At 43.1% G+C, this 25020-nt stretch overlaps 1 protein-coding gene across 19 annotated transcripts in view; it reads left to right on the forward strand.

The window, feature by feature from the left end:
* LOC130391489 (plectin-like) overlaps positions 1-24358 on the forward strand; it is a 108190-nt gene extending 83832 nt beyond the window's left edge. For 9 of the 19 annotated variants that reach the window (XM_056601662.1, XM_056601664.1, XM_056601663.1 and 6 more), the window contains 24 exons: positions 262-355; positions 781-935; positions 1348-1663; positions 1901-1978; positions 2082-2243; positions 2527-2631; positions 2930-3025; positions 3180-3305; positions 3556-3708; positions 3855-4009; positions 4316-4442; positions 4709-4892; positions 5021-5044; positions 5694-5851; positions 6122-6300; positions 6420-6558; positions 6836-7192; positions 7333-7416; positions 7562-7666; positions 8098-8196; positions 10190-13513; positions 14851-21880; positions 22335-22442; positions 22606-24337. In XM_056601662.1, coding sequence (XP_056457637.1) covers positions 262-355; positions 781-935; positions 1348-1663; positions 1901-1978; positions 2082-2243; positions 2527-2631; positions 2930-3025; positions 3180-3305; positions 3556-3708; positions 3855-4009; positions 4316-4442; positions 4709-4892; positions 5021-5044; positions 5694-5851; positions 6122-6300; positions 6420-6558; positions 6836-7192; positions 7333-7416; positions 7562-7666; positions 8098-8196; positions 10190-13513; positions 14851-21027 — 12397 coding nt within the window. In that variant the 3' untranslated portion in view covers positions 21028-21880; positions 22335-22442; positions 22606-24337. Of the gene's footprint in view, positions 1-261; positions 356-780; positions 936-1347; positions 1664-1900; positions 1979-2081; positions 2244-2526; positions 2632-2929; positions 3026-3179; positions 3306-3555; positions 3709-3854; positions 4010-4315; positions 4443-4708; positions 4893-5020; positions 5045-5693; positions 5852-6121; positions 6301-6419; positions 6559-6835; positions 7193-7332; positions 7417-7561; positions 7667-8097; positions 8197-10189; positions 13514-14850; positions 21881-22334; positions 22443-22605 lie in introns of all 19 variants that reach the window. The other 10 variants (XM_056601673.1, XM_056601674.1, XM_056601659.1 and 7 more) reach the window with 9 other exon arrangements.
* The last annotated feature ends 662 nt before the right edge of the window (positions 24359-25020 follow it).

Below are 25020 nucleotides of genomic sequence, written 5' to 3' on the forward strand. Positions count from 1 at the left end.
TACACTACCTGCTCCGTCACAAACCTCTGTCAGATCTGAGCGAGGCTTTTCTTTAGTGCTGCGTGTTTCCCGTATCCTGTTTTTTCATAGAAATGTCTGTGTTTTTGTGTATTCACGTTGGTTGACTAATTGGACCAACACAAAACAATAAACCAACATAGTGACTGACTCTCTGAAGTTACAGATGTTGCTCGCGTCATACTTTTGGGATGTTGAAACAAGGTTGTCATCCTTCTCCTTGTCTTTTGTTCCCCTCCCCAGACTTGAGAGGCTCCAGAGGATCGTCACCAAGGTCCAGATGGAGTCGGGCGTCTGTGAGGAGCAGCTCAACCAGCTGGACAGCCAGATGCAGACAGTGAGTCGCGCATACAGACCCCAGGCCGAGACAGACCCCGGTCCCAGACAGGTCACCATCCTGGGAGAACAACGGGACTCTGTTCTCTCCCTCCCTCTGTCTCTATTCATCCAGGATTACTAGTCAGCAATCCCTTTGTCATCTCACATGGCTTTTTTTAATTTTCCGTCATGAGCTACGGCATAAGATATTTCCTCCTATTAAAGAACGGGAGTCTGGATAGTCTTACACCTTCACATTTTCACTTATTAATGTCTGGTAAATGTTCCTATGGAAATATGAAAAGGCTCTCTATTGTGAAATGTGTAAAGTCTCTGAGGTGAAGAGTTGGTATTTCATTAGCTACGGTTCCATGTTGTCGCTTTGTGACTCTCCTGGGTCTTATTATTGGAGAAACTAAATATCAGTGTTGTTGTGACCCGCAGGACCTCCGTCTGCTGAATTCAGGGAAACCAGCTCGGTACACAGCAGAGGTGGAGCGGGACCTGGATAAGGCCGACGGCATGATCCGCCTGCTCTTCAACGATGTGCAGTTCCTGAAGGACGGGCGCCACCTGCAGTCTGAGCAGATATATCGCAGGTCAGTGAAGAGCAAAGGTTTTTCTACATTATTTTTTACATTTGTACTCTGAGATGTTAAAACTAGGGTAGGTCATTTATTTTAGAAGCATTTATAGTGCTATTTCTTGAAAATCGCTTTACGTCCCGACAGCAGTCAATAAATCAAATGCAATGACAAAAATTACTTAAAAATTAAAAATTACAGTCAGCAGTCTTGCTGACTGTAATAAAATATTCCCTCATTTAATTTGGCTTGAGTAAAAGAATTCAATGGACACCTTTTTTGTCTACCTTTTCGGTTGGGTACTTAAAAAATCTGGTTTCTCCAGATTGCCCACTCAAGCTTTAACCAGCTGCCTTCAATTAATGGACTGGTTCCAAATACGTGCAGAGCAAAACCATAACCAATTATGATGTTTCCATTCCTGTAGGGTCTACCGCCTCCATGAGCGCCTGGTGAACCTGCGCACGGATCACAACCTGCGTCAGAAGACCACCGTGACGACCACCATGCATCAAATAGCCCAGGTTAGCCAGTCCTCCAAGGGGCGGCCGGAGCTGGACGGGGTCACGCTGCGCTACGCCCAGGACCTCCTGGCCTGGGTGGAGGAGAACCAGCGCCGCATCAACGAGTCTGAGTGGGGCTCAGACCTGCCCACTGTGGAGTCCAACCTGGGCAGCCACCGGGGTCTCCACCAGAGCGTTGAGGACTTCCGGGCCAAGATCGAAAGGGCCAAGACTGATGAGGTACGTACCAGGGTAGAAGACTCACTGGTTTTGCCTCATGTAATGTTCTTTGGGGGCATTTCGGAAGATTTCATGGGGCAATTTTGTAACAATTTGGGAAATATTTTTTTTCGATGTTACATGATAGACAACAATATTGTTGAACGATATTCAACAAAATAATTTCTCGATTGCTTGCTTTGTTATTGTCCCTTTGCTATTTTCTCTGTAAGTCTAGTAAAAATGTACTCTCTTTAGGGACAGCTGTCTCCTGTTAGTAAGGGAGCATACAGAGATTACCTGGGTAAACTGGAACTTCAGTACGCCAAACTACTGGTAAATATAGTCAATCATACACAATGTATGCCACGTTATAGACTATTTCTATACTACAATTAATATTTGCCGTGTTTCACTCATGATTTGCTGCGTATTTCAGAACTCCTCCAAGTCGCGCCTGAGGAACCTGGAGTCTCTGAACGGCTTTGTCAGCGCCGCCACTAAAGAGCTGATGTGGCTCAATGACAAAGAGGAGGAGGAGGTCAACTTCGACTGGAGCGACAGAAACTCCAACATGACCGCCAAGAAGGACAACTACTCGGTGGGTGGGCCTGACGCAGTCCCTGTTCAACCGATCCCATACTTTATTGCAGTTGTCCCTTACATTTGTTGGCTCTGAATTTGTTTGCGAAATTAATGTATTACGAACAATACAACAATAATAATAATAACAACAATAATCTTATTTGCAAACCCAAACGCATATCAGGCTCTTGACTGAACCACCTCAGGGAGCAGTGAATCGATAGAGTTGAATGGAAGGAATGAGAAGGTATAAGTGAATATGACGCATTGTGAACACAGATCTCTTCTGTTGTCTTCAGGGTCTGATGCGGGAGCTGGAGCTTAGGGAGAAGAAGATCAACGACATCCAGACCACAGGCGACAAACTGATCAGGGAGGGACACCCGGGCAAGAAGACAGTGGAGGTAAACACAACACCATCAGCAATATCTCCAAACACATAGTATAGATCATCTTATGCAACACACGCAACCTTCTATACAAAGTGTGTATGAGTGCCTAAATAACTTTGTAAATGCATGAAAATATGATTATTGTGAATTATCAGAGGATCATCATTTGATCCCGAAACTAATATACATTAGGTGTAGTCCCTACCTCATTATGAAACAGATATATCCCTAGCACCTACTGGGACCGGTTGTTCAACCCATTAGCTCCTCTCCATTGATTTCCCCCCATCCTTGTCTCTGCATCCTCCAGGCCTTCACAGCTGCGCTGCAGACTCAGTGGAGCTGGATCCTTCAGCTGTGCTGCTGCATCGAGGCTCATCAAAAAGAGAACACCTCCTACTACCAGGTACACAAAATAGCAGCGCTTCAGTTCTCGATGGTGAACGCCCCGCATCACGCAGCGATGATGAAGATGAGGCGGTTTGTCGTGCTCCCTGCGTACCACACAGAAGTGAAGGCCACAGAACGTTAACAAAGACTTGTGTCTGGCCCTCCCTCAGTTCTTCGCCGATGTGAAGGAGTCTCAGGAGCAGATGAGGAAGATGCAGGAGAACATGAAGAAGAAGTACAGCTGCGACCGAGCCACCACCGCCACGCGCCTGGAAGACCTTCTGCAGGACGCTGCGGTAGGCTGGCTCAGTGCTCCCAGGCTGTTCATGATAATACGCTTTTTTTAAGAAGTCACTTTACAAGTCACTTTACAAATGCAATGCAATTAACTAATAAACAAACAAATATCGGTAAAAACATACATTAAAACAAAGCAAATCCTGTACCAGTGAGAGGGTTCAAGATTAAAACGAGTCTTTTAGATTGCTTGAGACCAATGTGATGTTGTTGGGTGTTACATTGTCATTGTTGTTGTGTCTTTAACAGGAGGAGAAGGAGCAGCTGAACGAGGTTAAGACCAACGTGAGCAGCCTGAACAAGAGGGCTCGCACCATCATCCAGCTGAAGCCTCGCAACCCCACCACCGCCATCAAAGGAAAGCTACCCATCCAGGCCGTCTGCGACTTCAAGCAGGCTGAGGTTAGGGTTCCCCATTATATATTCACCAGTCTAGGCTAAACCTAACCCTTAAATCCAAGGACCATCCAAAAGGTTCCTGCAGGCTTGTTTAGCCAAGACACCACCGGTGGTCTGACTAGGTTCCACCTGTGACATGATGTTTGCAGATCACAGTCCATAAAGGAGATGAGTGTGCTCTGCTCAACAACTCTGCGCCTTTCAAGTGGAAGATCCTGAACCGATCGGGCAACGAGGCCGTAGTGCCCTCCGTGTGCTTCATGGTTCCTCCGGTCAACAAGGATGCTATGGACAGTGTGGCTAGGTAAGGAAACACATTTATATGCCACACTGTACTATGCTATACTAAACCATACAGTGTCTCTAGCCGCTCAGATGCACGGGATTTCTATATTTGTTGCAAGATGCAATGAGAAAAACTGTGTGTCTCTGTCACCTGACATACAGGACAGTAAATGATGAATGTATATGAAGAAACAAATGAATTGTATAACAAATGAAAAGTAAATGCAGGAAGTATGTGTAATCATTATTATGTGGTTGTGTTAAAAACTGAGCTATATCTATAAATGATACACTCTCTTTACCTAACATCCTCTTCTCTCCCCAGTCTGGACGCAGGCCACCAGCAGATGGTGACTATGTGGCAGCAGATGCACATCGACATGAAGGGTCTGCTGTCATGGCAGTACCTGATGAAGGACATCACAGTGATCCGCTCCTGGAACATCACCATGGTCAGTCCACTATTCACAGCAATGATATGGGCGTTAACCTTGTGATATTGCTCACATTTTGATATATCTATAAGCTATTGTTAACATCGTAACCAGGTCAATCTATTTTATAAACAAGAGCAAGGTGGACTTTGGCCCCAAATTTCAAAACATCAAATATTTGTTGTGCTTCGATGCAAAATAGAGTACTACTTTAAGATGTAATAAAAAGTTATAGCAGGCAGTTTATAACGTCCTATAACATAACCCCACCCTTCCTCCCGCAGTTCAAGAGCATGAAGCAAGACGAGTACCGGCTGATGATCCGGAACCTGCAGCTCCACTACCAGGACTTCCTCCGTGACAGCCAGGACTCCCAGCAGTTTGGACCCGACGACCGGCAGCAGGTGGAGGGGGAGTACAACAAGACCACTCAGTACTTTGACAACCTGCTCAGCTCCATGGAGAAAGGTGAGTGCGCCACAACTGCAAACCGTAGCCGCTAATCTGTACCTTTACCTGTGTTAGGGACGCAAACAGAGATATACTGGAGCTGGTGTATGAAACCTTGAATGTAATTGTCGGTTCGCCTTTTTTAGGGTCAGTGGTTTTTAAACTCAAAGGTGAGTGACGTTCAAGCTGAACAAAGGCCATGTTGTTTAAGCCTGGCTCAGCGAGCATGTGTATGGCCTATGCTTTTGAAACACAAAAATATGTATTTTCTATGTGTTGCTTAGTCCACACAGTAAGTGATACTATTCACGCCCACGGTTTAGCTTCATCTGGCTCACAAGGATTTGGGATGATTGCATGTGTTCATTGATTGTTTGGTTCACAGCGTAAGAGTTGTTCTGATGCAGTGGTTGAACAGCTATGTTTTATTTTGCCATGCACATAGGTAAAACAGTATCACTAAATAGCCTCTCGCTTTAAATTATTTGTTACCAATTGCTTTGAATGTACTTTTTATTGTGGTTTACTTGCTGCCAAAGCACACGCATCACTGAATGTAAGCTTTGAAGAGATATTGAATAGATATTGCAACCCAACACTGTTTTGTTCTTGCTTGCTCTACGTATGTTTAAGGATGTTTACGTAAGTCTTGAGCAGACATTCGCCCTAATTCACGAACACAAACTAAACATGCAACGCTATGGTCCACAATCTCATATACACATGCCATTTCACCATTGCGATTCCTGCAATGATCACATATTCAACCCTGTTTCCTTTCTCTTCTGTTCCTTCACTCAAACCCATGCAACGGCACAGGTGAGCAATATGAGTCTGTGTGCAAGTCGTACACCTCCCAGCTGAAGGACCTGCGTGTGCGTATCGAGGACTGTGAGACACACACAGTCAACCGCATCCGCAGGCCCCTGGGAGAGGAGCCCCTGAAGGAATGCCTTCTCAAGACCAGCGAGCAGAAGGTACAGTGCTGAGGCCTCTGACGCACCATGTTCTGTACATAGTCTTCTACTGTGGGTGGGCGTGGCTCTCCATCACATAGGTTGTTTTGTTGCAGTTCCACTGGTCAAGAATGTGTACTGCTCACGTGTGTGCAATGCACTTAATGCAATAGAAAGCAATGACCTCGTAGCATAACATGGTTGTCCATACTGTACAATGTGTACGTGATGATCCCTGATCAAGGATCTCCGCCCTGACTTAACGTTCCCTTCTCTGTTGCTCCCCTGCAGAAAGAGCACAACGAACTGGACCGCATCAAGAAGGAGGTGGACACGGTGTCCCTGAAGACCCAGGAGGTACTGTCCTCCCCCCAGCAGCCCGCGTCAGCCCCGGCCCTGCGCTCCGAGCTCCAGGTCACCGTGCAGAAGATGGACCACGCCCACATGCTCTCCTCTGTTTACCTGGAGAAGTGAGTTCAGAAACACTGCCGTAGGGTTCAGGAACATGCCTTTTGCGCAAGAAGGCCAGAGCACCCATTTGATTCATCCAATGACACAATGTGTTTCTTCTCATCTTCGTCACCTCCAGGCTGAAGACGGTGGATGTGGTGATCCGCAGCAGCCAGGGGGCCGAGGGCGTGCTCAAGAAGTACGAGGATAAGCTGCGTGACGTCCAGACCGTGCCCAATGACGTCAAGGAGGTTGAGACCTGCCGGGCCGAGCTCAAGGTAACAAACATGGCTTGGCTTTCTGCATACTTTATATCTATATATATTCATTATGTGGGAACTTAATGGTTGGTCTTCATTCATTTAAAACAACGATATGTTTCTTTATTTTCTGACTTTTGGTTTGTTCTTTTGCTTTTTCTTCTTTCCTTGGATTTCTTGCTTCCTTTTAAATGTTTTCTTACCATTCTAATTAATATTGATTATTTCTTCCTTCCTTCCTTCCTTTCCTCCTCCCTTCCTTACCCCCCCCCCCCCCCCCCCCCCCCCCTTTCAGAAACTGCACGCGGCGGCCGAGTCGGAGCAGCCGGCCTTCGAGTCCCTGGAGACGGAGCTAAAGAAGGCATCGGGGGCCAGCGACCGCATGTCGCGCGTGCACAGCGAGCGCGACGTGGAGCTGGACCACTACCACCGGCACCTGTCCGGGCTGCAGGACCGCTGGAGGGCCGTGTTCACCCAGATGGACCTGCGCCACAGGGAGCTGGAGCAGCTGGGCCGCCAGCTGGGCTACTACCGCGAGAGCTACGCCTGGCTCATCCAGTGGATCGGAGACGCCAAGCAGAGGCAGGAGAAGATCCAGGCAGTGTCCATCAGCGACAGCAAAACACTGAAGGAGCAACTGGCCCAGGAGAAGGTACTGTATTAAGATGACTGTTCTTCAATTCATTAGTGTCGTCTATTCTCTTTCTCTCTTTCTCTCTTTCTCTCTCTCTCTCTCTAGCTGTACAGCTAGTTTGTCAATGCAATGGCATTAAAACCATTTTTTCACTACAGAAACTACTGGAGGAGATTGAGAACAACAAGGACAAGGTTGATGAGTGTCATAACTACGCAAAGGCCTACATTGACACCATCAAGGTAAAATGACCCTACATTTTTTAAAATATTGTTATGTTTGAATTTGTAATTAAAAATGTAAAATCATTTTTCTTTCACATTGTATCTGTTTAGTTTATTCTGGGATTTATTTACTGAGACTCAGAGTCTGAATGTTATGTTCCAGGACTATGAACTCCAGTTGGTGGCCTACAAAGCTCAAGTGGAACCCTTCACGTCACCCATGAAGAAGAACAAGATGGACTCCGCTTCTGATAACATCATCCAGGAGGTCTGTGTGTGTTCCTTATCACCATGTATCAGACGATGCAGAGATACATCCCTGGTATCACTTAAAGCCCATTTCCCAAACTTTGGGGCAAGACACACAGGCGTTCCCTGAGGAAGAGTTTGGTGTGCCATAACATTTGTTTGAATTCCAAACATCGATAAGGCAAGGCTAGTGAGCTAATGAAATGTATCTTCTTCTCATATAATTATAACTTTTTACCATTTGCTTCATTTGACATTTCACATCTACTGTGTGTGAAATATTGCTCTTAATATATCTTAGAAATATCATGTTTTTTCATCATCACATCCTACGACTTTAAATCTGATCAAGACCCCGGTCGTGGCTTGCCTCTGGCCCCAAAAGGTCAGGAAGCTTCGTCTCAGAGGCCCCCCTGCTGAATGTGGTGCATGTTGAAATGTTTCCCCCAGTACGTGACGCTGAGGACACGCTACAGCGAGCTGATGACCCTCACCAGCCAGTACATCAAGTTCATCACCGACACACAGCGCCGCCTGGAGGACGAGGAGGTTCGTGACAACCCGCGGGGTCCTACCGATGCGCGGAACCCCCCAAACCTTACCTTGACCAAACAGCACCGACCGACCGACCGACCGTCCGCTCACTCCGCTCACCCACCAAAACCCATGCATGCACCCACACATAACCAACTCTCTCTCTCCCTCTCACCTGCATTCACGCATATCAACATTCACAAGTGCCCACGGAACAAAAGCTATGCATACCAACAAACATGCACACACACACGTTCAGACATTTACACACACACACACACACACACACACACACACACACACACACACACACACACACACACACACACAGTGAATTGAATCCAGTGAATTACTGGTGACAACTTTTACACTTTCATTGACAAAAAGTGTGGAGCATTGGCATGCTGTAGCTGATCCGCAAGGTTTTTTGCAGTGTATGATTATTAGTTGAGTGTTGTCCTTCAAATAATATTAGCACAACAAAAAAGCTGGGAGCAATATAGGGTTAATGCAATGGTGTGTAATAACAAAATGCATTTCTAAAATTAAGTATGACGCATGAGTTTTATTAAAACGTCAGTTTTCGACCAAACGTATGCAGTGTTAGTGTAGAGCATCGTTCAATCTTGCATTAATACAATTTAATTTTGGCCAAACCATCCATCCCTCATTCATAATGCATTAGTTTTGTTATGTTAGTATAATGGGATCCTTTGTTTCACTATGCACCTTTTGTTTTCTTGCTATATAACTGCCTATGTTTTTGTCATTCGGCTGTACATTTCACAGTTCCTACTAAATGCTTCAGCCAAAGACCCTGCAACTTTGGTCTTTAGCTCTCCATGGCCAAGATTAACTACTTTCAAATGTGCAAACTTTTTCTAACCCTAACGTTTCATTCTTTTTTTTGATTCTCTTAACTGCTTGCCAATGCTTTGGCATGGTCAAAGCTTAACTTGTTTGGGCTCTAAAGAGGTAAACTATACTCTATACTTAAGGTACCTTAATAACACATTATCTTGCTCTCTCATGTAATCTCACATGTTCTCTTCCACTTTCATGCCTTCAATCTGCTATATATTATGTATAAATGTCATTTATTCTTATATGCTATAGTTCTTGCTTCTCTTTTTATCATAAGCAATGTCATTGCTTACCCTTTCAAAGGTTTTGTTTTAAAACATGAAGTTGCTTTTTGCCTCCTTTAACAACTGCCTCACCTTTCTGACCTCTGCTTGCCTACTTCTTGAAGAATAGTGACATAAAGAGCTCCTTGTGCATGAAGTGAGATGCTGTGGGAATGGATGCAAAAAGATTAAACAAAGGATTAAAGCGTTATTTTATTTAATAATATGAATGGAGCTTTGAAACACTTGTACAGTGTTAATAATGTTATCTTTACTAATATTGAATTGTTTCAATAATACAAATTCAATTTTTTTTAGGATGAAAGGAATATTGTTTGCAAAACAGGCAATAGTTAGATTACTGCCAATGCTATAAAAAAACCCTGTTCAAATAATATTAGTGAATTCATGTTGATATTTAACTTCTATTTAACTGCATTTAAAAGAGTTATTGCAAGAGAAGCTACAGCTGCATGCCACATGTGTTGTGAAGTGATGTAGTTGTTCATGTTTTTCAATTGCCATCACTCACCTGCCACCACATCAACCACCTCCACAACAACCCTACCATCATCCATTATTTTCTTTAACAATGCTTGTGTTTGTTCGTGTTTGATTATATTTTTTAACTGCATCGTGATTTTAACATCATCCATTTTAATATCCATTGCACCGTAATGTTTGTTGTGAACTCTAACCTAACCTTTTACATTAACATTTAATAAGTAAGACGATACATTAAGTCGCTCTCTTTCCAAGTGTGATTGGAATGTGATTACAGAAAACAATCGCAATTCCAATCCACTTTCCACAGGAGCCAATTAATGTAACGTCTTGCTTGATTATGATCCTTTCTTTACCATTTCCTTCCACTAATACAGAAAGCTGCCCAGAAACACAAAGTGGAAGAGCAGAAAAAATTCGCAGAAATACAGGCCGAGTTAGCAAAACAAAAACAGTTAGCTGAATCACACGCAAAGGCAATTGCAAAGGCAGAGCAAGAAGCCCTGGAGCTAAAGCTCAAAATGCAGGAAGAAGTCAGCCGGAGAGATATTGTCGCTGTTGATGCACAGAATCAGAAGCAAAACATCCAGCAGGAGCTGCATGAGCTCAAAAACCTCTCAGAGCAGCAAATAAAGAACAAAAGCCAACAAGTGGATGAAGCCTTATATAGCCGCACTAAGATTGAGGAAGAAATCCGCATCATTAGAATTCAACTTGAGACAACAGTAAAACAGAAGTCTGTTGCAGAGTCTGAGCTACACCAGCTTCGTGACAAGGCAGAGGAGGCTGAGAGACTCAGAAAAGCAGCTCAAGAAGAGGCAGAGAAGCTCCGCATACAAGTCAACGAAGAGACGCATAAAAAACGCGCAGCGGAGGAGGAACTCAAACTGAAATCAGAAGCTGAGAAGGAGGCTGCCAAGCAAAAACAACGGGCCCTTGAAGACCTGGAAAACCTCAAGATGCAAGCAGAGGAGGCCGTGCAACAAATGAAGCAGGCAGAAATAGAGAAGGAAAGGCAAATCAAGGTGGCCCACCAAGCAGCCCAGAAGAGCGCAGCTGCTGAGCTCCAAAGCAAGCGCATGTCCTATGTGGAGAAGACTACCAAGTTGGAGGAATCCCTCAAACAAGAGCATGGCACTGTTCTCCAGCTGCAGCAAGATGCAGCAAGACTCAAGAAGCAACAGGAGGACGCTGAGTCTGCCAGGGAGGAGGCTGAAAAAGAGCTTGAAAAGTGGCGTCAAAAAGCCAACGAGGCCCTCCGTCTGAGACTCCAGGCTGAAGAAGAAGCCCAGAAAAAGACTGTTACCCAAGAAGAAGCAGAAAAACAAAAGGAGGAGGCAGAGCGTGAGGCCAAAAGGAGAGCCAAAGCAGAGGAGTCTGCCCTGAAACAGAAGGAGATGGCTGAAAATGAACTTGAGAGGCAGAGGAAGCTGGCTGAGGGAACAGCTGAGCAGAAACTCAACGCAGAACAAGAGCTGATCCGCCTGAGGGCAGACTTTGACCATGCTGAACAACAGAGGTCTCTTCTCGACAATGAACTTTACCGCCTGAAGAATGAAGTGGTCGCTGCCCAACAACAAAGAAAACAACTGGAGGATGAGCTGGCCAAAGTGCGCAATGAAATGGATCTGCTTATTGAATCAAAAAACAAGGCGGAAAAAGAGAGCATGTCTAAGACCGAGAAGAGCAAGCAACTCCTGGAGAACGAAGCTGCCAAAATGAAGGACCTAGCTGAGGAGGCAGGCAAACTGAGATCAATTGTCGAAGAGGCAAAGCGCCAACGTCAAGTTGCCGAGGACGAAGCTGCTCGCCAGAGAGGAGAAGCTGAAAGGATCCTCAAGGAGAAGCTTGCTGCCATTAACGAAGCTACCCGCTCAAAAACAGAGGCTGAGATCGCCCTGAAAGAGAAGGAGGCTGAAAATGAAAGACTCAGGCGTCATGCTGAAGATGAGGCTTACCAAAGGAAGGCACTTGAAGACCAAGCCAACCAGCACAAACAAGACATCGAATTGAAGATAGTCCAGCTCAAGAAATCCTCTGAGGTTGAAATGGAGAGACAAAAGGCGATCGTGGATGACACTCTGAAGCAGAGAAGAATTGTGGAAGAAGAGATCCGAATTCTTAAGGTCAACTTCGAAAAGGCCTCTTCCGGAAAGCTTGATTTGGAGCTTGAGCTCAACAAACTGAAAAACATTGCAGAAGAAACTCAACAAAGTCGGCTTCGAGCTGAAGAAGAGGCAGAAAAACTCCGGAAGCTTTCCCTTGTAGAGGAGCACAGAAGAAGGGAAGCCGAAGAAAAGGTGAAGAAAATCGCGGCCGCAGAGGCAGAAGCTGGCAGGCAACGCAAGATTGCCCAAGACGAGGTTGAGCGTCTGAAAAAGAGAGCTGAAGAAGCCAGAAAGCAGAAGGAGGAGGCTGACATGGAAGCAGAAAAACAGATCATCGTAGCTCAACAGGCAGCCCAGAAGTGCAGCGCAGCTGAGCATCAAGTTCAAAGTGTCCTCGTGCAACAACAAGAAGACAACATTGGGCAGCAAAAACTCAAAGCGGAGTATGAGAAGGCCAAGAAAATAGCCAAAGAGGCAGAAGCTGCTCGGAAGAATGCAGAAAATGAGGCTGCTCTCCTACGTCAACAAGCAGAAGAGGCAGAGCGCCAAAAACTGTTGGCTGAACAAGAAGCTTTAGTTCAACAAAAAGCCCAGGAGGATGCAGAGAGGTTGAGGAAGGAGGCTGAATTTGAAGCTGCTAAAAGAGGACAGGCCGAGGCTGCTGCACTCAAACAGAAAGAACGGGCTGATGCCGAAATGGCAAAGCACAAGAAACTGGCAGAGCAAACTTTGAAGCAAAAATTCCAAGTGGAACAAGAGCTTACAAAGGTTAAACTTCAGCTTGATGAAACAGATAAGCAGAAATATGTCTTGGATGACGAGCTCCAACGCTTGAAAGATGAGGTTGGCGATGCGGTCAAGCAAAAGGCCCAAGTGGAAGAGGAGCTTTTCAAAGTAAAGGTCCACATGGAGGAGCTGCTCAAACAGAAACTAAGAATAGAAGGGGAAAACCAGCGCCTTATCAAAAAAGAAAATGAGAACACGCAGAAATTCCTTGCCGACAAGGCTGAGAACATGAAGAAGCTTTCTGAGGAGGCCGCCAGACTGAGTGTGGAAGCCCAAGAAGCGGCCCACCTGAGACAAGCGGCGGAAGATGAGCTTAGTCAGCAAAGAGCTCTTGCAGAGAAGATGCTCAAAGAAAAAATGCAAGCCATACAAGAGGCCTCCACACTGAAAGCCGAGGCCGAAATGCTTCAAAGACAAAAGGACCAGGCTGAAGAACAAGCTCAGAAACTGCTCAAGGACAAACAGCTCATGCAGCAGCGTCTCCAAGAAGAAACTGAGGGCTACCAGAAGTCTCTTGAGGCGGAGAGGAGAAGAAAACTGGAGATCATAGCTGAGGCAGAAAAACTCAAACTCGAGGTTTCTCAACTTAGTGACGGTCAGAGCAAAGCCCAGGAGGAGGCGAAGAAGTTCAAGAAGCAAGCTGACGCGATCGCTGCCAGGCTTCATGAGATAGAGATAAAAAACCTAGAGGTTCAGCAGTTCAGCAGTAAAGAGGCCGGTGACTTACGCAAAGCTTTTGCAGACCTAGAGAACGAGAAGGATAAACTGAAAAAGGAAGCCGAAGAACTTCAAAATAAATCCAAAGAGGTATTGTGTAAAGGATGACATGACGGAGCAGTCTATGTCATTGTTAACCCTCTCTATCAAACTAACTTTCTTTCCAAATCATTTCTCTACACCTCCGCCGTTATCTCTTTCACCCAAATTACTAATCATCATTCCACATCCTTTTGATTTTGAATCGTTGTTTTTTTGTACAGTGCACTGTGCTCATCCAAATCATGTCTTGAATGTGGGAATGTTGGACTATTTATCTTATTTTATGACATCCATTCATATTTCACAATTGCATTTCAACAAAGAAATCGTCAATGAAGGCTAGGAAAAATGTTTTTGACATATTCACATATGTCAAAATATATTCAGATATGCAATGATAAGAAACTTTTACAATTAAAATGAATAATTATAAATAATGAATAGATAATAAATCTGCCTGTATCATCCTGATATTTGGCAGATACTAAAAGACACCTTTCAATAAAAACAGCTATGGACACCTATTATTCAAGTCCCATGAATATGAATAACAATGCATCATATTATTTCAAAATCATTGACCACAGACGATGGTCTAACGCAATCAATTTTGACACAATAATTATAAATGATAATGACCATTTCAACATTTCAAGGCAATAAAAAACATCCTTTGCTAAAAGCGTGTATCCAAGTATTACACTTGCAGCTCAGAGAGAAAGGTTATGGCCTATAATGTCATTCTGCATATCGACGGAATGTTAACATTTACAAATAATCATTTGTTTTTATAGGAAACTAGCAAAAATTGGTTTTGTTATCAATTTGCAAAGAGATGTTAGAAGTCTAACTATTTTGAATGAATGCCTCTGGGTGCAATGTTAACAGCCTTGTTCAACCCATGAGACTTCACCCACAGATGGTCAACTACTTTGATGCCGTTGAGGGAATTCAAAACGCAAAAATTGATTTGATTAATAGTTATTACAGGGTATTATGAATGACTATGTAAAGAGCGGTTGCAATGCAAAACTGTTCCCAATATTCTCGAGCACAATGACACCATGGAATAAAATAATTTTTCAATGAATCCAAATTATTAACGTGGATTTATGTGATTATGCTGGTACCAAAGAGAGACTAAAAATAATTGAACAAACATTTTCCATTGATTTGAATATGTGTTTTATCTTGATAAGGTAAAGAAATAATTTTGGTTTAATACAAATGGGAAGTATACTGTAATACTGACAAGAGCCCATATGCGTAAGCAGAGTGCATTCTACAAAACAATAACCATTGTTAAAATAAATAAATGCAGTGTTTGGAGAATTTTGTGGCAATTAAAACATATCCTAACTTTTTTTTTTGTCTCTCTAATCCAGATATCTGATGCTCAGCAAAAACAGATTGAGCACGAGAAAACAATGCTCCAGCAGTCTTTCCTGTCAGAGAAGGAGATGCTCCTTAAGAAAGAGAAACTCATTGAAGATGAGAAGAAGAAACTGGAAAGCCAGTTTGAAGAAGAGGTCAAAAAGGCGAAAGCCCTCCAAGATGAGCAGGAGCGCCAAAGACAGCTGATGGAGGCAGAGAAGAAAAAGCTCCAGGCCAACATGAATGCTGCCCTCAACAAGCAAAAAGAGGCTGAGATAGAGATGCTTAACAAGCAAAAGGAGATGCAAGAATTAGAGAGGCAGAGGCTCGAGCAGGAACGGGTACTCGGATTGGAGAACCAGAATTTACGTGACAAACTAGAGCAGCTGGAGAGAGATCAGAAAAACAAAGAGCTTGAAATTCTGGCTCAAAAAGCAACTGAAGCTCAGATGGTGGTTCCAACAAAGAGTGTCCAAAATGGCCAAGGTGTAGATGCTGTGGACAGTGGGAAGGCAGATCCTCTGTCTTTCGATGGCATTCGCGAAAAGGTTCCAGCCAGCAGGCTTCATGAGGTTGGCCTCCTGACCAAAAAAGAGTTTGACAAGCTGAAGAAGGGCAAAACCAATGTGCAAGATCTGGGACAGTCTGAAAAACTCAAAGGAATCCTCAAAGGAAAGAACTCTATTGCTGGCCTGTTGTCACCGACCCATCAGAAAATGTCAATATATCAAGCCTCAAAAGAGAAGAAGATAACTCCAGGTACAGCTATGATACTTCTTGAGGCACAGGCAGCCACAGGTTACCTAATTGACCCCATTCAAAACAAGAAACTTTCTGTCAATGAGGCTGTCAAGGAAAGCCTAATAGGTCCAGAGCTGCATAATAAAATGCTGCTTGCCGAAAGGGCTGTGATTGGTTATAAAGATCCATACACTGGCAGCAAAATTTCTGCCTTTGAGGCTATGAAGAAGGGCCTGATTGAACACGATCATGCTGTCCGAATTCTTGAGGCTCAGCTTGCCACTGGAGGCATTATTGACCCTATCAATAGCCACCGTGTTCCTAAAGAATTAGCTTTCAAACAAGGTCACTTTGATGCAGAAATGAGCAAGAGCTTGGAGAATGCTTCAGATGACACCAAGGGATACTTTGACCCAAGCACACAAGAACCCCTTACATATTCTCAGCTGATGGAAAGGTGCGCCACTGACCCTGACACTGGTCTTTTACTCCTGCCAATCACAGATAAGGCAGCTCAATGCTCAAGCATCTTCACAGAGGAAGAGACAAAGGATGTGTTCAGCAAAACGCAAGTGTCTGTGCCATTCGGGAAATTCCAAGGAAGGACTGTCACAATCTGGGAAATTATCAATTCTGAATACTTTACAGAGGACCAGAAAAGGGACCTACTCCGTCAATACAAGACAGGAAAAATCACAATTGAAAAGATCATAAAAATCGTGATAACTGTTGCTGAGGAAAAAGAGAAGAAGAATGAGATTGCCTTTGATGGCCTGAGAGCACCTGTTCCTGCCACTGAACTTCTGGAATCCAAAATCATCGACAAAGATCTCTACAACAAACTTCAGACTGGAAAGAAGACCATAGAGGAAGTGTCCGACACAAAAGACGTCAAAACCGCGCTGAAGGGCACAAACTGTATTGCAGGGGTGATGATCGAGTCGACCCAAGAGACAATGTCCTTCTATCAAGCTATGAAGAAGGACATCATGTGGCCAGCACCTGCCTTGCATATGCTTGAGGCCCAAGCAGGATCAGGGTATGTTATTGATCCTGTAAAGAATCAGAAGCATACTGTCGATGAAGCTGTCAAAGCAGGTATCGTTGGACCCGAGCTGCATGAAAAACTTCTATCTGCAGAGAGAGCTGTAACTGGATATAAGGACCCTTACAGTGGACAGACCGTATCTCTGTTTGAGGCAATGAAGAAAGATCTCATTCCTACAGATCAAGGGATGCGACTTCTAGATGCTCAACTGACCACAGGTGGCATCATTGACCCTCTTAAAAGCCACCACATCCCACAAGAAGTTGCCTGTAAAAGAGGCTTCTTTGATAATGAGACTAGCCAGCTTCTAAACAAACCAACAGAGGAAAATCAACACTTCTTTGACCCCAACACGCAGGAACAAGTCACTTACTCACAGCTGTTTGCAAGATGCATTGTTGACAAGAAAACAGGTCTCCCACTTCTACCCCTGTCCGATCAAGCAATCAGTTCAAAGGAAATTCAGAAATATACAGAGTCCCAGACAAAAGAGGCATTGACTCAGGCAACTGTGGAGATGAATTCAGGGCCATACAAAGGGAGAAAGATAACCATTTGGGAAATTATTAACTCTGAATATCTTACTGAGGAACAAAGACGTGACCTAATCAAACAGTACAGGTCTGGGAAGATTACAATTGAAAAGATCATAAGGATTGTGATCACAGTTGTAGATGAGAAAGAGGCCAAGAAAGAACAACAGGTCAGTTTCAAGGGTCTCAGAGCACCAGTCACAGCTGAATCTCTGTTCAATTCCAAAATCATTGACAAGGAAACCTTTGGCCTTATCCAGGAAGGCAAAACAACACCTAAAGAGGTCAGTGCTAATCCCAATGTAAATAAATTCCTCCAGGGCTCTGACAGCATTGCTGGACTGTATCTTGAAACATCACAAGAGAAAATCAGCATTTATCAAGCCATGAAGAGAAATCTCCTGAGACATGAGACTGGCCTTTCACTTCTTGAGGCCCAAGCTGCAACTGGCTTCATTACAGATCCAGTGAAGAACCAGTGCCTGTCTGTAGACGAAGCAGTTAAATCAGGCCTTGTTGGCCCTGAATTACATGAAAAACTTCTCTCTGCAGAAAAGGCGGTCACTGGCTATAAAGATCCTTTCACAGGCAACAAAATCTCACTGTTTGAGGCAATGGAAAAAGACCTTGTTCTGAAAGAGCATGCAATGCCATTTTTGGAAGCACAGATGGTCACCGGAGGAATTATCGAGCCTGTTAAAAGTCACCGTGTCCCAATTGAGATTGCTTGTAAAATGAACATATTCAGTAAAGACATTGTGAAGACTCTCTCTGAACAATCAGATGACAACAAAGTATTCTCAGACCCAGAAACGGATGGTCATGTAACCTACAAACAGCTGAGAGAAAAGTGCACAAAAGATCCAGAGACAGGAATGTACCTTCTTCCCCTCTCAAAGCCCCAGTCTCCTACTCCCGTTATTGTGGAGAAAACATACCTCTACACTGAAGAACAAACGCAGAGTGATCTTGCCAACACCAAAATGGAAATTCCAATTGAAGGCCTGACTGGCGAGTCCATGAATCTCTGGGATGTCATGAATTCCAATCTTCTTCCAGAGAAGGAAAGGCAGAGGCTCATGGATGAGTATCGCTCCGGTAACATCACCAAAGAGCGCATGATCATAATCATAATTGAGATCATGGAGCAGAGAGAGATCATCATGAATGATGGTCCCATGTCTTGCACAACAATAAGGAGAAGGATAACCATCGAAGAGCTGTACAATGCTCGAATCATTAATGTAGAGTTGTACAACCTCCTAAAGTCAGGCAAGCGAGAGGTCCGAGACGTAATGGAAATGACCGATGTGAAGCAGTATCTCTATGGCACGGGCTGTGTTGCTGGTGTAACTACAGACACTAGTGCTAAATTGAGCATTTACCAAGCAATGAAGAGAGGTTTCTTGAAGCCAGAAGTTGCTCTCAGCCTCTTGGAGGCACAAGCTGCTACAGGATTCATTGTCGATCCACTTAAAAATGAAACACTGACTGTCGACGAGGCCGTTCGCAAGGGTGTAGTTGGCCCTGAAATCCATGACAAACTTCTATCAGCCGAAAGAGCGGTGACAGGATACAAAGATCCATACAGTGGGAAAATTATCTCTCTCTTCCAAGCCATGAAGAAGGACTTAGTGCTGGAGGATTATGCGCTGAAAATGCTAGAGGCTCAAAATTCCACCGGGGGCATCATAGATCCTGAGTTCCAATTCCATCTGCCTGCAGACATTGCTCTGAAAAGAGGTTACATCAACAAGGAGACCAACGAAAGACTGAGTGATGACGTCAAAGGATTTGTTGACCCTGTCACAGAGGAAAAACTGTCATATTCTCAGTTGCTTAAGAGATGCAAGCTGGTAGGTGGACTGCGCCTTCTGTCACTTGGAGATAAGAGGTTGACGTTCAAGGGTTTGAGAAAACAGATTACACTGGAAGAGCTCCTACGTTCACAGATCATTGATGAGGAGACGGCCACTCAGTTGAAAGAAGGTCTTATAACAGTGGAAGAGGTTAGCGCTAGACTATCAAGATACCTTGAGGGAACCAGCTGTATTGCCGGAGTGCATGTAGAGAACACGATGGACCGTCTGTCCATTTATCAGGCCATGAAGAAAAACATGATCAGGCCAGGCACTGCCTTTGAACTGCTCGAGGCCCAAGCTGCCACAGGTTATGTCATTGATCCAATTAAAAACCTGAAATTGACCGTCCACGAATCTGTCAGAATGGGAATAGTTGGGCCAGAATTCAAAGACAAGCTCCTATCTGCTGAGAGAGCAGTTACTGGATACAGAGACCCTTATTCAGGCAAAACAATTTCCCTGTTCCAAGCCATGAAGAAGGGGCTGATCTTAAAAGATCACGGTATCCGTCTCCTGGAGGCTCAGATTGCCACAGGGGGTATCATTGATCCAGAGGAAAGTCATCGTCTGCCTGTAGAGGTGGCCTACAAACGTGGCCTGTTCGACGAGGAGATGAATGAGATTCTCACTGATCCATCTGATGACACCAAAGGCTTCTTCGATCCCAACACCGAAGAGAACCTCACATATCTTGGACTCATGGAGAGGTGCATTACAGACCCAGACACCGGTCTGGTGCTTCTGCTCCTGAAGGAGAAAAAGCGTGAGGGGAAGTCATCATCCAAGTCATCTGTTCGCAAGCGTAGAGTTGTCATCGTGGACCCAGAATCCGGCAGGGAGATGACGGTGTACGAAGCCTACAAAAAGGGACTCATCGACCACCAGACCTATCTGGAGCTGTCCGAGCAGGAGTGTGAATGGGAAGAGATCACAATGACGTCCTCAGATGGCACTGTCAAATCCGTCATCACTGACAGGAGATCCGGAAGACAGTACGACGTTGACGATGCTCTTGCACGTGGTCTCATTGACAAGAATTCGCTTGATACATACCGCTCCGGAAATTTGTCCATCAGTGAATTTGCTGATATGCTCTCGGGAACCATGGGAGGATTCCGTTCCCGTACATCATCATTTAGTTCCACCACAGGATCCACCTCCTCTTCTTTCGCTATGAGTCCCCTACCCACCATTAAAGCACCTGCGGTGATATGGAATGATCCATCAGAAGAGACTGGGCCAATTGCTGGGATCTTGGACACAGATACCCTGGAAAAGGTCTCTGTCACTGAAGCCATGCACAGAAACCTAGTAGACAATATTACAGGCCAGAGGTTACTCGAGGCCCAGGCCTGCACGGGGGGTATAATCGACCCGACCACTGGGGAACGACTCCCTGTTCCCGAAGCAACAGAGAAAGGCCTTGTCGATAAAATCATGGTTGATCGACTTAGCCTAGCCCAAAAAGCATACAATGGATTTGAAGACCCCAGAACTAAAGAAAGGATGTCTGCTTCCCAAGCTCTTAAGAAGGGCTGGTTGTATTATGAGGCTGGACAGCGTTTCCTGGAGATCCAGTATCTCACCGGTGGTCTTATTGAGCCAGACGTTGAAGGCAGAGTGTCACTAGATGACTCCATTAAAAAGGGCTCAATTGATGCCCGCACTGCACAGAAGCTGAGGGATGTCAACGCTTACTCAAAATACATAACTTGCCCCAAAACAAAGCTGAAAATCTCCTTCAAAGATGCAATGGATAGATGCATGGTGGAGGAAGGAACTGGCATCAAGCTGCTTGAGGCCGCCTCCCAGTCTAGCAAGGGGCTCTACAGCCCGTATAATGTCAGTGGGGCAACGTCTGCCGCCGGCTCACGGACTGGCTCCAGGACAGGATCTAGAACAGGCTCTCGGAGGGGCAGCATTGATGCAGGCTCTGGATTTAGCATGAACTTCTCCTCCTCTTCATTCTCAAACTCCTCATCCGGCTATGGTCGTAGATTCTAACATGGGTTAGCCAACTACACCTTTGACATTTTGAAATTGACCCAGATGACAGTGATGCACTCTAGATAGTTTGATAAATCAATTGAGAATGATAGTATAGAATAAGATGGAAATTATTTATTTTTCCCCTCTGCATGACCATATTGGAAATTGTCTACATTAGGGACATTTGTTTCAGTCTAAGCATATGCCTTAAGATTTGCTAGAATTATCTTAGACTTTTTTGTTTATTGCTCTATATATCAATTTATATTTTTAAAGCTTTTTTGCATTAGAGAATAGGTAAACATGTACACTAATGTTTTGTGAAACTAATATATATATATTATATGTAAGTCAAACAAATCTATTTTTAAAGCGTTCCTATTTTTCTCTTAAAATGTACGCATACTCCCTCTATTTTTATCTTTTTTGACATTAACCTGACAAGTGCCAAAACAGATAGCGTTTTAAGAGATTTCTGTTTTGTATTGAGATTGACTTTTTTTTATAGATGTTTATTTTCAGTGGCGCATACTAAGAAATAATCATTTAAGTTGCAGAGATGTTGTATATATATGAATGGCAACCACACAAAAGATTCACTTAAGAATCACACACACTACAGAAAAACAAGTACAAGGTTAACGAGAAATTCTTTATAATCGCCTTCACGTAGGTTGCCATCCGCCCCTTGTACTCAGTGGACTTTCACTCACCTTTGTTTTTTCATTGCATCCAACATATTACACAATACACGACATTCATATCCTTCCCCCTCGATAAAGTTGTGGTACCAGTAAAGTGTTCCAAGGAGATGTCAGACATGAACCTCTTCTCCATCATTGACCAGCCTCCTGTTATTTTGGCTCTTGTAAGTGGAAATTTGATCATCACATTTGTTTTGCACTCTTTCATTTTTTTGCCACCATATATTGCTATTTCTTATTATTTATGAATCACTCTGCAACCACTATTTCTCTATCAATCTACCTGTATACTTTTATATATATATATATATATATATATATATATATATATATATATATATATATATATATATCGGAACTTTTAATCAAAATAATCTGGCTAAAATGTGTCTGTTACAAATTTGACAGTTGAATAATCATTTCACACCAGCTGCCTTTACCGTTACCATACAACTTTGGTGGCTATACTCAATCAATCAATTGATCAAAACAAAAACTGATTGATAAATCGATAAGGAACATTATAATTGTGGCCTATAAGTGCCTTATCTATCCTCTCTCTGTCTGCATGTCTCTGTGTACTGTTTCTAATTATTCCCGCTTATCCCTCATTTACAGTTGTATCATTCATTCAAACTCAGTCACAGGAGCACCAGCAATTACTCGGAGGAAGCAGTCTGCTGTGGTGGCTTTCAAAGCAATCATCAATCCCATCCAGCTATTGAGGTAAAACTCCAGTTTGAGTATATAGATGCTACCATTATTATTAAGCTTTTTTGGCATTGTTGATTTACTTGCATTGTGTTTTCATTTGTACTTTTGTGTTCAGTGTTCATTTTTCATCTGCATGTTTTTTTATTGCTAAATCCATACTTATTTTTATTTCTAGATCTTCCATTGAGTAATGCTGTTTCTTCCGTTGCACATCACATTGGAAGAGTTGAGAGTTGAGAGCCTGACCTTCTTGGGATACTTTTCTGGGGAATAATCTACATTCACAATTGTCATTTATTACTTGAATATTTGTGTAAATATGTCCTTGTGTTGATTCAAACACTAGCATCACACACATACATATATGGTTTATTTGGCTTATTGAGTTTAGCTGAATCCATAGTACAGTACATCTTCATTTATCTAGTCTTAAGTCCACTAAGTATTTGTATTTCTTTTTTTCCTTTTACTGTAAACTCAGCCAAACCAAAGTGCTATGATATAGTTTATCAACTGTGGCATCTTTGCTGCAATAGTATATTGCATGAATGTATGTGTTTGATATTATTGCTCCATTTCATGTCACTTTTCACTTTGCAATCTGAAAATGCCATTATGTAGTTTGTTGCTCTTTTTTCCATTTTCCATTTTGTTTGATTGTCATTGTGTTTTTCATGGTTTTTATTTGGTATGGTTTTGACTTGCATGAGTGACTAATTTTAAAATATTATTTGCAAATAATATTTTTTGGCAGACGTGTAAAATAATAAAAAATTTAAATGTCCAAGATTCTTCTTTCATGACGAGGGTTAGTTATTAAGGGTAATTGTTATCTGCAACTCATTTAGATTTCATCGGGCAAACATTTTTATTTTAATGGTATGGGGAGTTAATTCTAATGTATGGTTTTAAGATTTATTAACATGCTATAATACTTTAATGTAAATAAACATTATCTGAAGAGCTTCTCCTGGTGTCCATACTTTTAAAATCAACACAAATCCTTAAAATATTAAAAGTAGCCAAAGTAGCTAAACCTGTCATATACCATTCTAGGGTAGCTAACCCAATCGTGTGCCGATGAACTATGCTTTTTGTGTTTGTATTTAATTATTGGTATGTCTACCACATGGGGGCAGTGTTAGATTTAGTATGTCATGTCACCTCTCTCAGCAGCCATATTGAGTACATAGAGGTTTATGCAAATGAAACTTGCATTTTAACTCCAAGTTTATAAATGGTTGACATTATGCATCTTAAGGATGCCATACAGACAATGCTACATTCCTACATTACGTAATAAATACTGTACCTCATCAGTGATTCACAATGTTCATTTATGTTATGTTGATCAGGCCAGGCTATGTTCTTTGTTTCTGCAAGGACATAAGTAAGAGTCAATAAATAAAACAAAATTGTTTAATTTTATGAGGGTTGCTGCCTAAACATCAAAAATCATATATAAATCATCTCTGACTATAATGCATACATTATTTATTTAATCAATAATTTCAAGAGGGTCTCGGACCATTACTGCACATTTGTGTCAATTTGCCATTTGTGCCGATATTAGCCTTTGGGTTTGGAAGAGCCTGCTGCAAACAATGGAACACAGCAGAACTCCCAGAATTCATTAGATGGCTCCCTTGGATACATGGATCTGCGTGATTCCCAGCCAAGCCTGGCATCAAACACTGGTGCAATAGAGGTAAGGACCCTGTGGTTAGCATCCAAATAGGTAAAGAAGGAGATAGTAATTTTGATATGGTAAATAATGTGCAGTGTAAACTGAGGATTTTACCCATACATCAAGTGTTTGCTGTTGTGAAGTGAAGAGAAGGCAATCAATAAGAGATTTCAACAAGTTTCACCAGTCCATGAATTGACACATGGATCAATTAGTCACTTCTCAACATTGATTTTGTCTTTCAGGAGGAAGGTTTAACTTTGTCAGAGTCACTGATGCCTACGTCGACTGATCAGAGATATGGGTATGGCTTATCAAGAAAACATGTTAGAAGTTAACAACTGAAAGACGCTCCAATAAGGACGCCTGAATAATGTATGAAGTAAAACCCAATGACCACTGAGCAAAACGCTGTCCTATTCCATCACCTTTGAATCCAAACTCTAAAAAACCTATAAAAATACGTCTTTATGAGATTGATTTTTGCTTATCATCAAGCATATCAGAACAAGCGATCATTATTAGTTTGGCAGATGGGACTGATGGACTGTACGGTACTGTGTAAGATAAGATCCGCTGTTGTGTCCTGTTTGCATCTGTCATTTCAGGACGGACTCAGACGATTTGAGCCAGTGGCAGTCTGAGTTCAGAGGGCAAATCCGAGCTCTGAGACACTGGCTGAACAGCATGGAGATGAGGCTTCCACCCCCGGACCCCACTGTGAGTTTCTACTGTTTTGATATGTGTCTATTACCACTGTTGCTCTTATTATTCATTTCATTCTTCCCGTTTGCTTAACATCCCTTTATTTGTCATTCTTCACCATCCTCACTCACATATGCTCTCCCTCATAATGAAATGAATCCCACGAACAATGGGACAGTCTGGGACACACAGATGAGG

The sequence above is a fragment of the Gadus chalcogrammus genome, chromosome 11 (genome assembly GCF_026213295.1).
Source record: "Gadus chalcogrammus isolate NIFS_2021 chromosome 11, NIFS_Gcha_1.0, whole genome shotgun sequence".
Lineage (NCBI taxonomy): Eukaryota > Metazoa > Chordata > Actinopteri > Gadiformes > Gadidae > Gadus > Gadus chalcogrammus.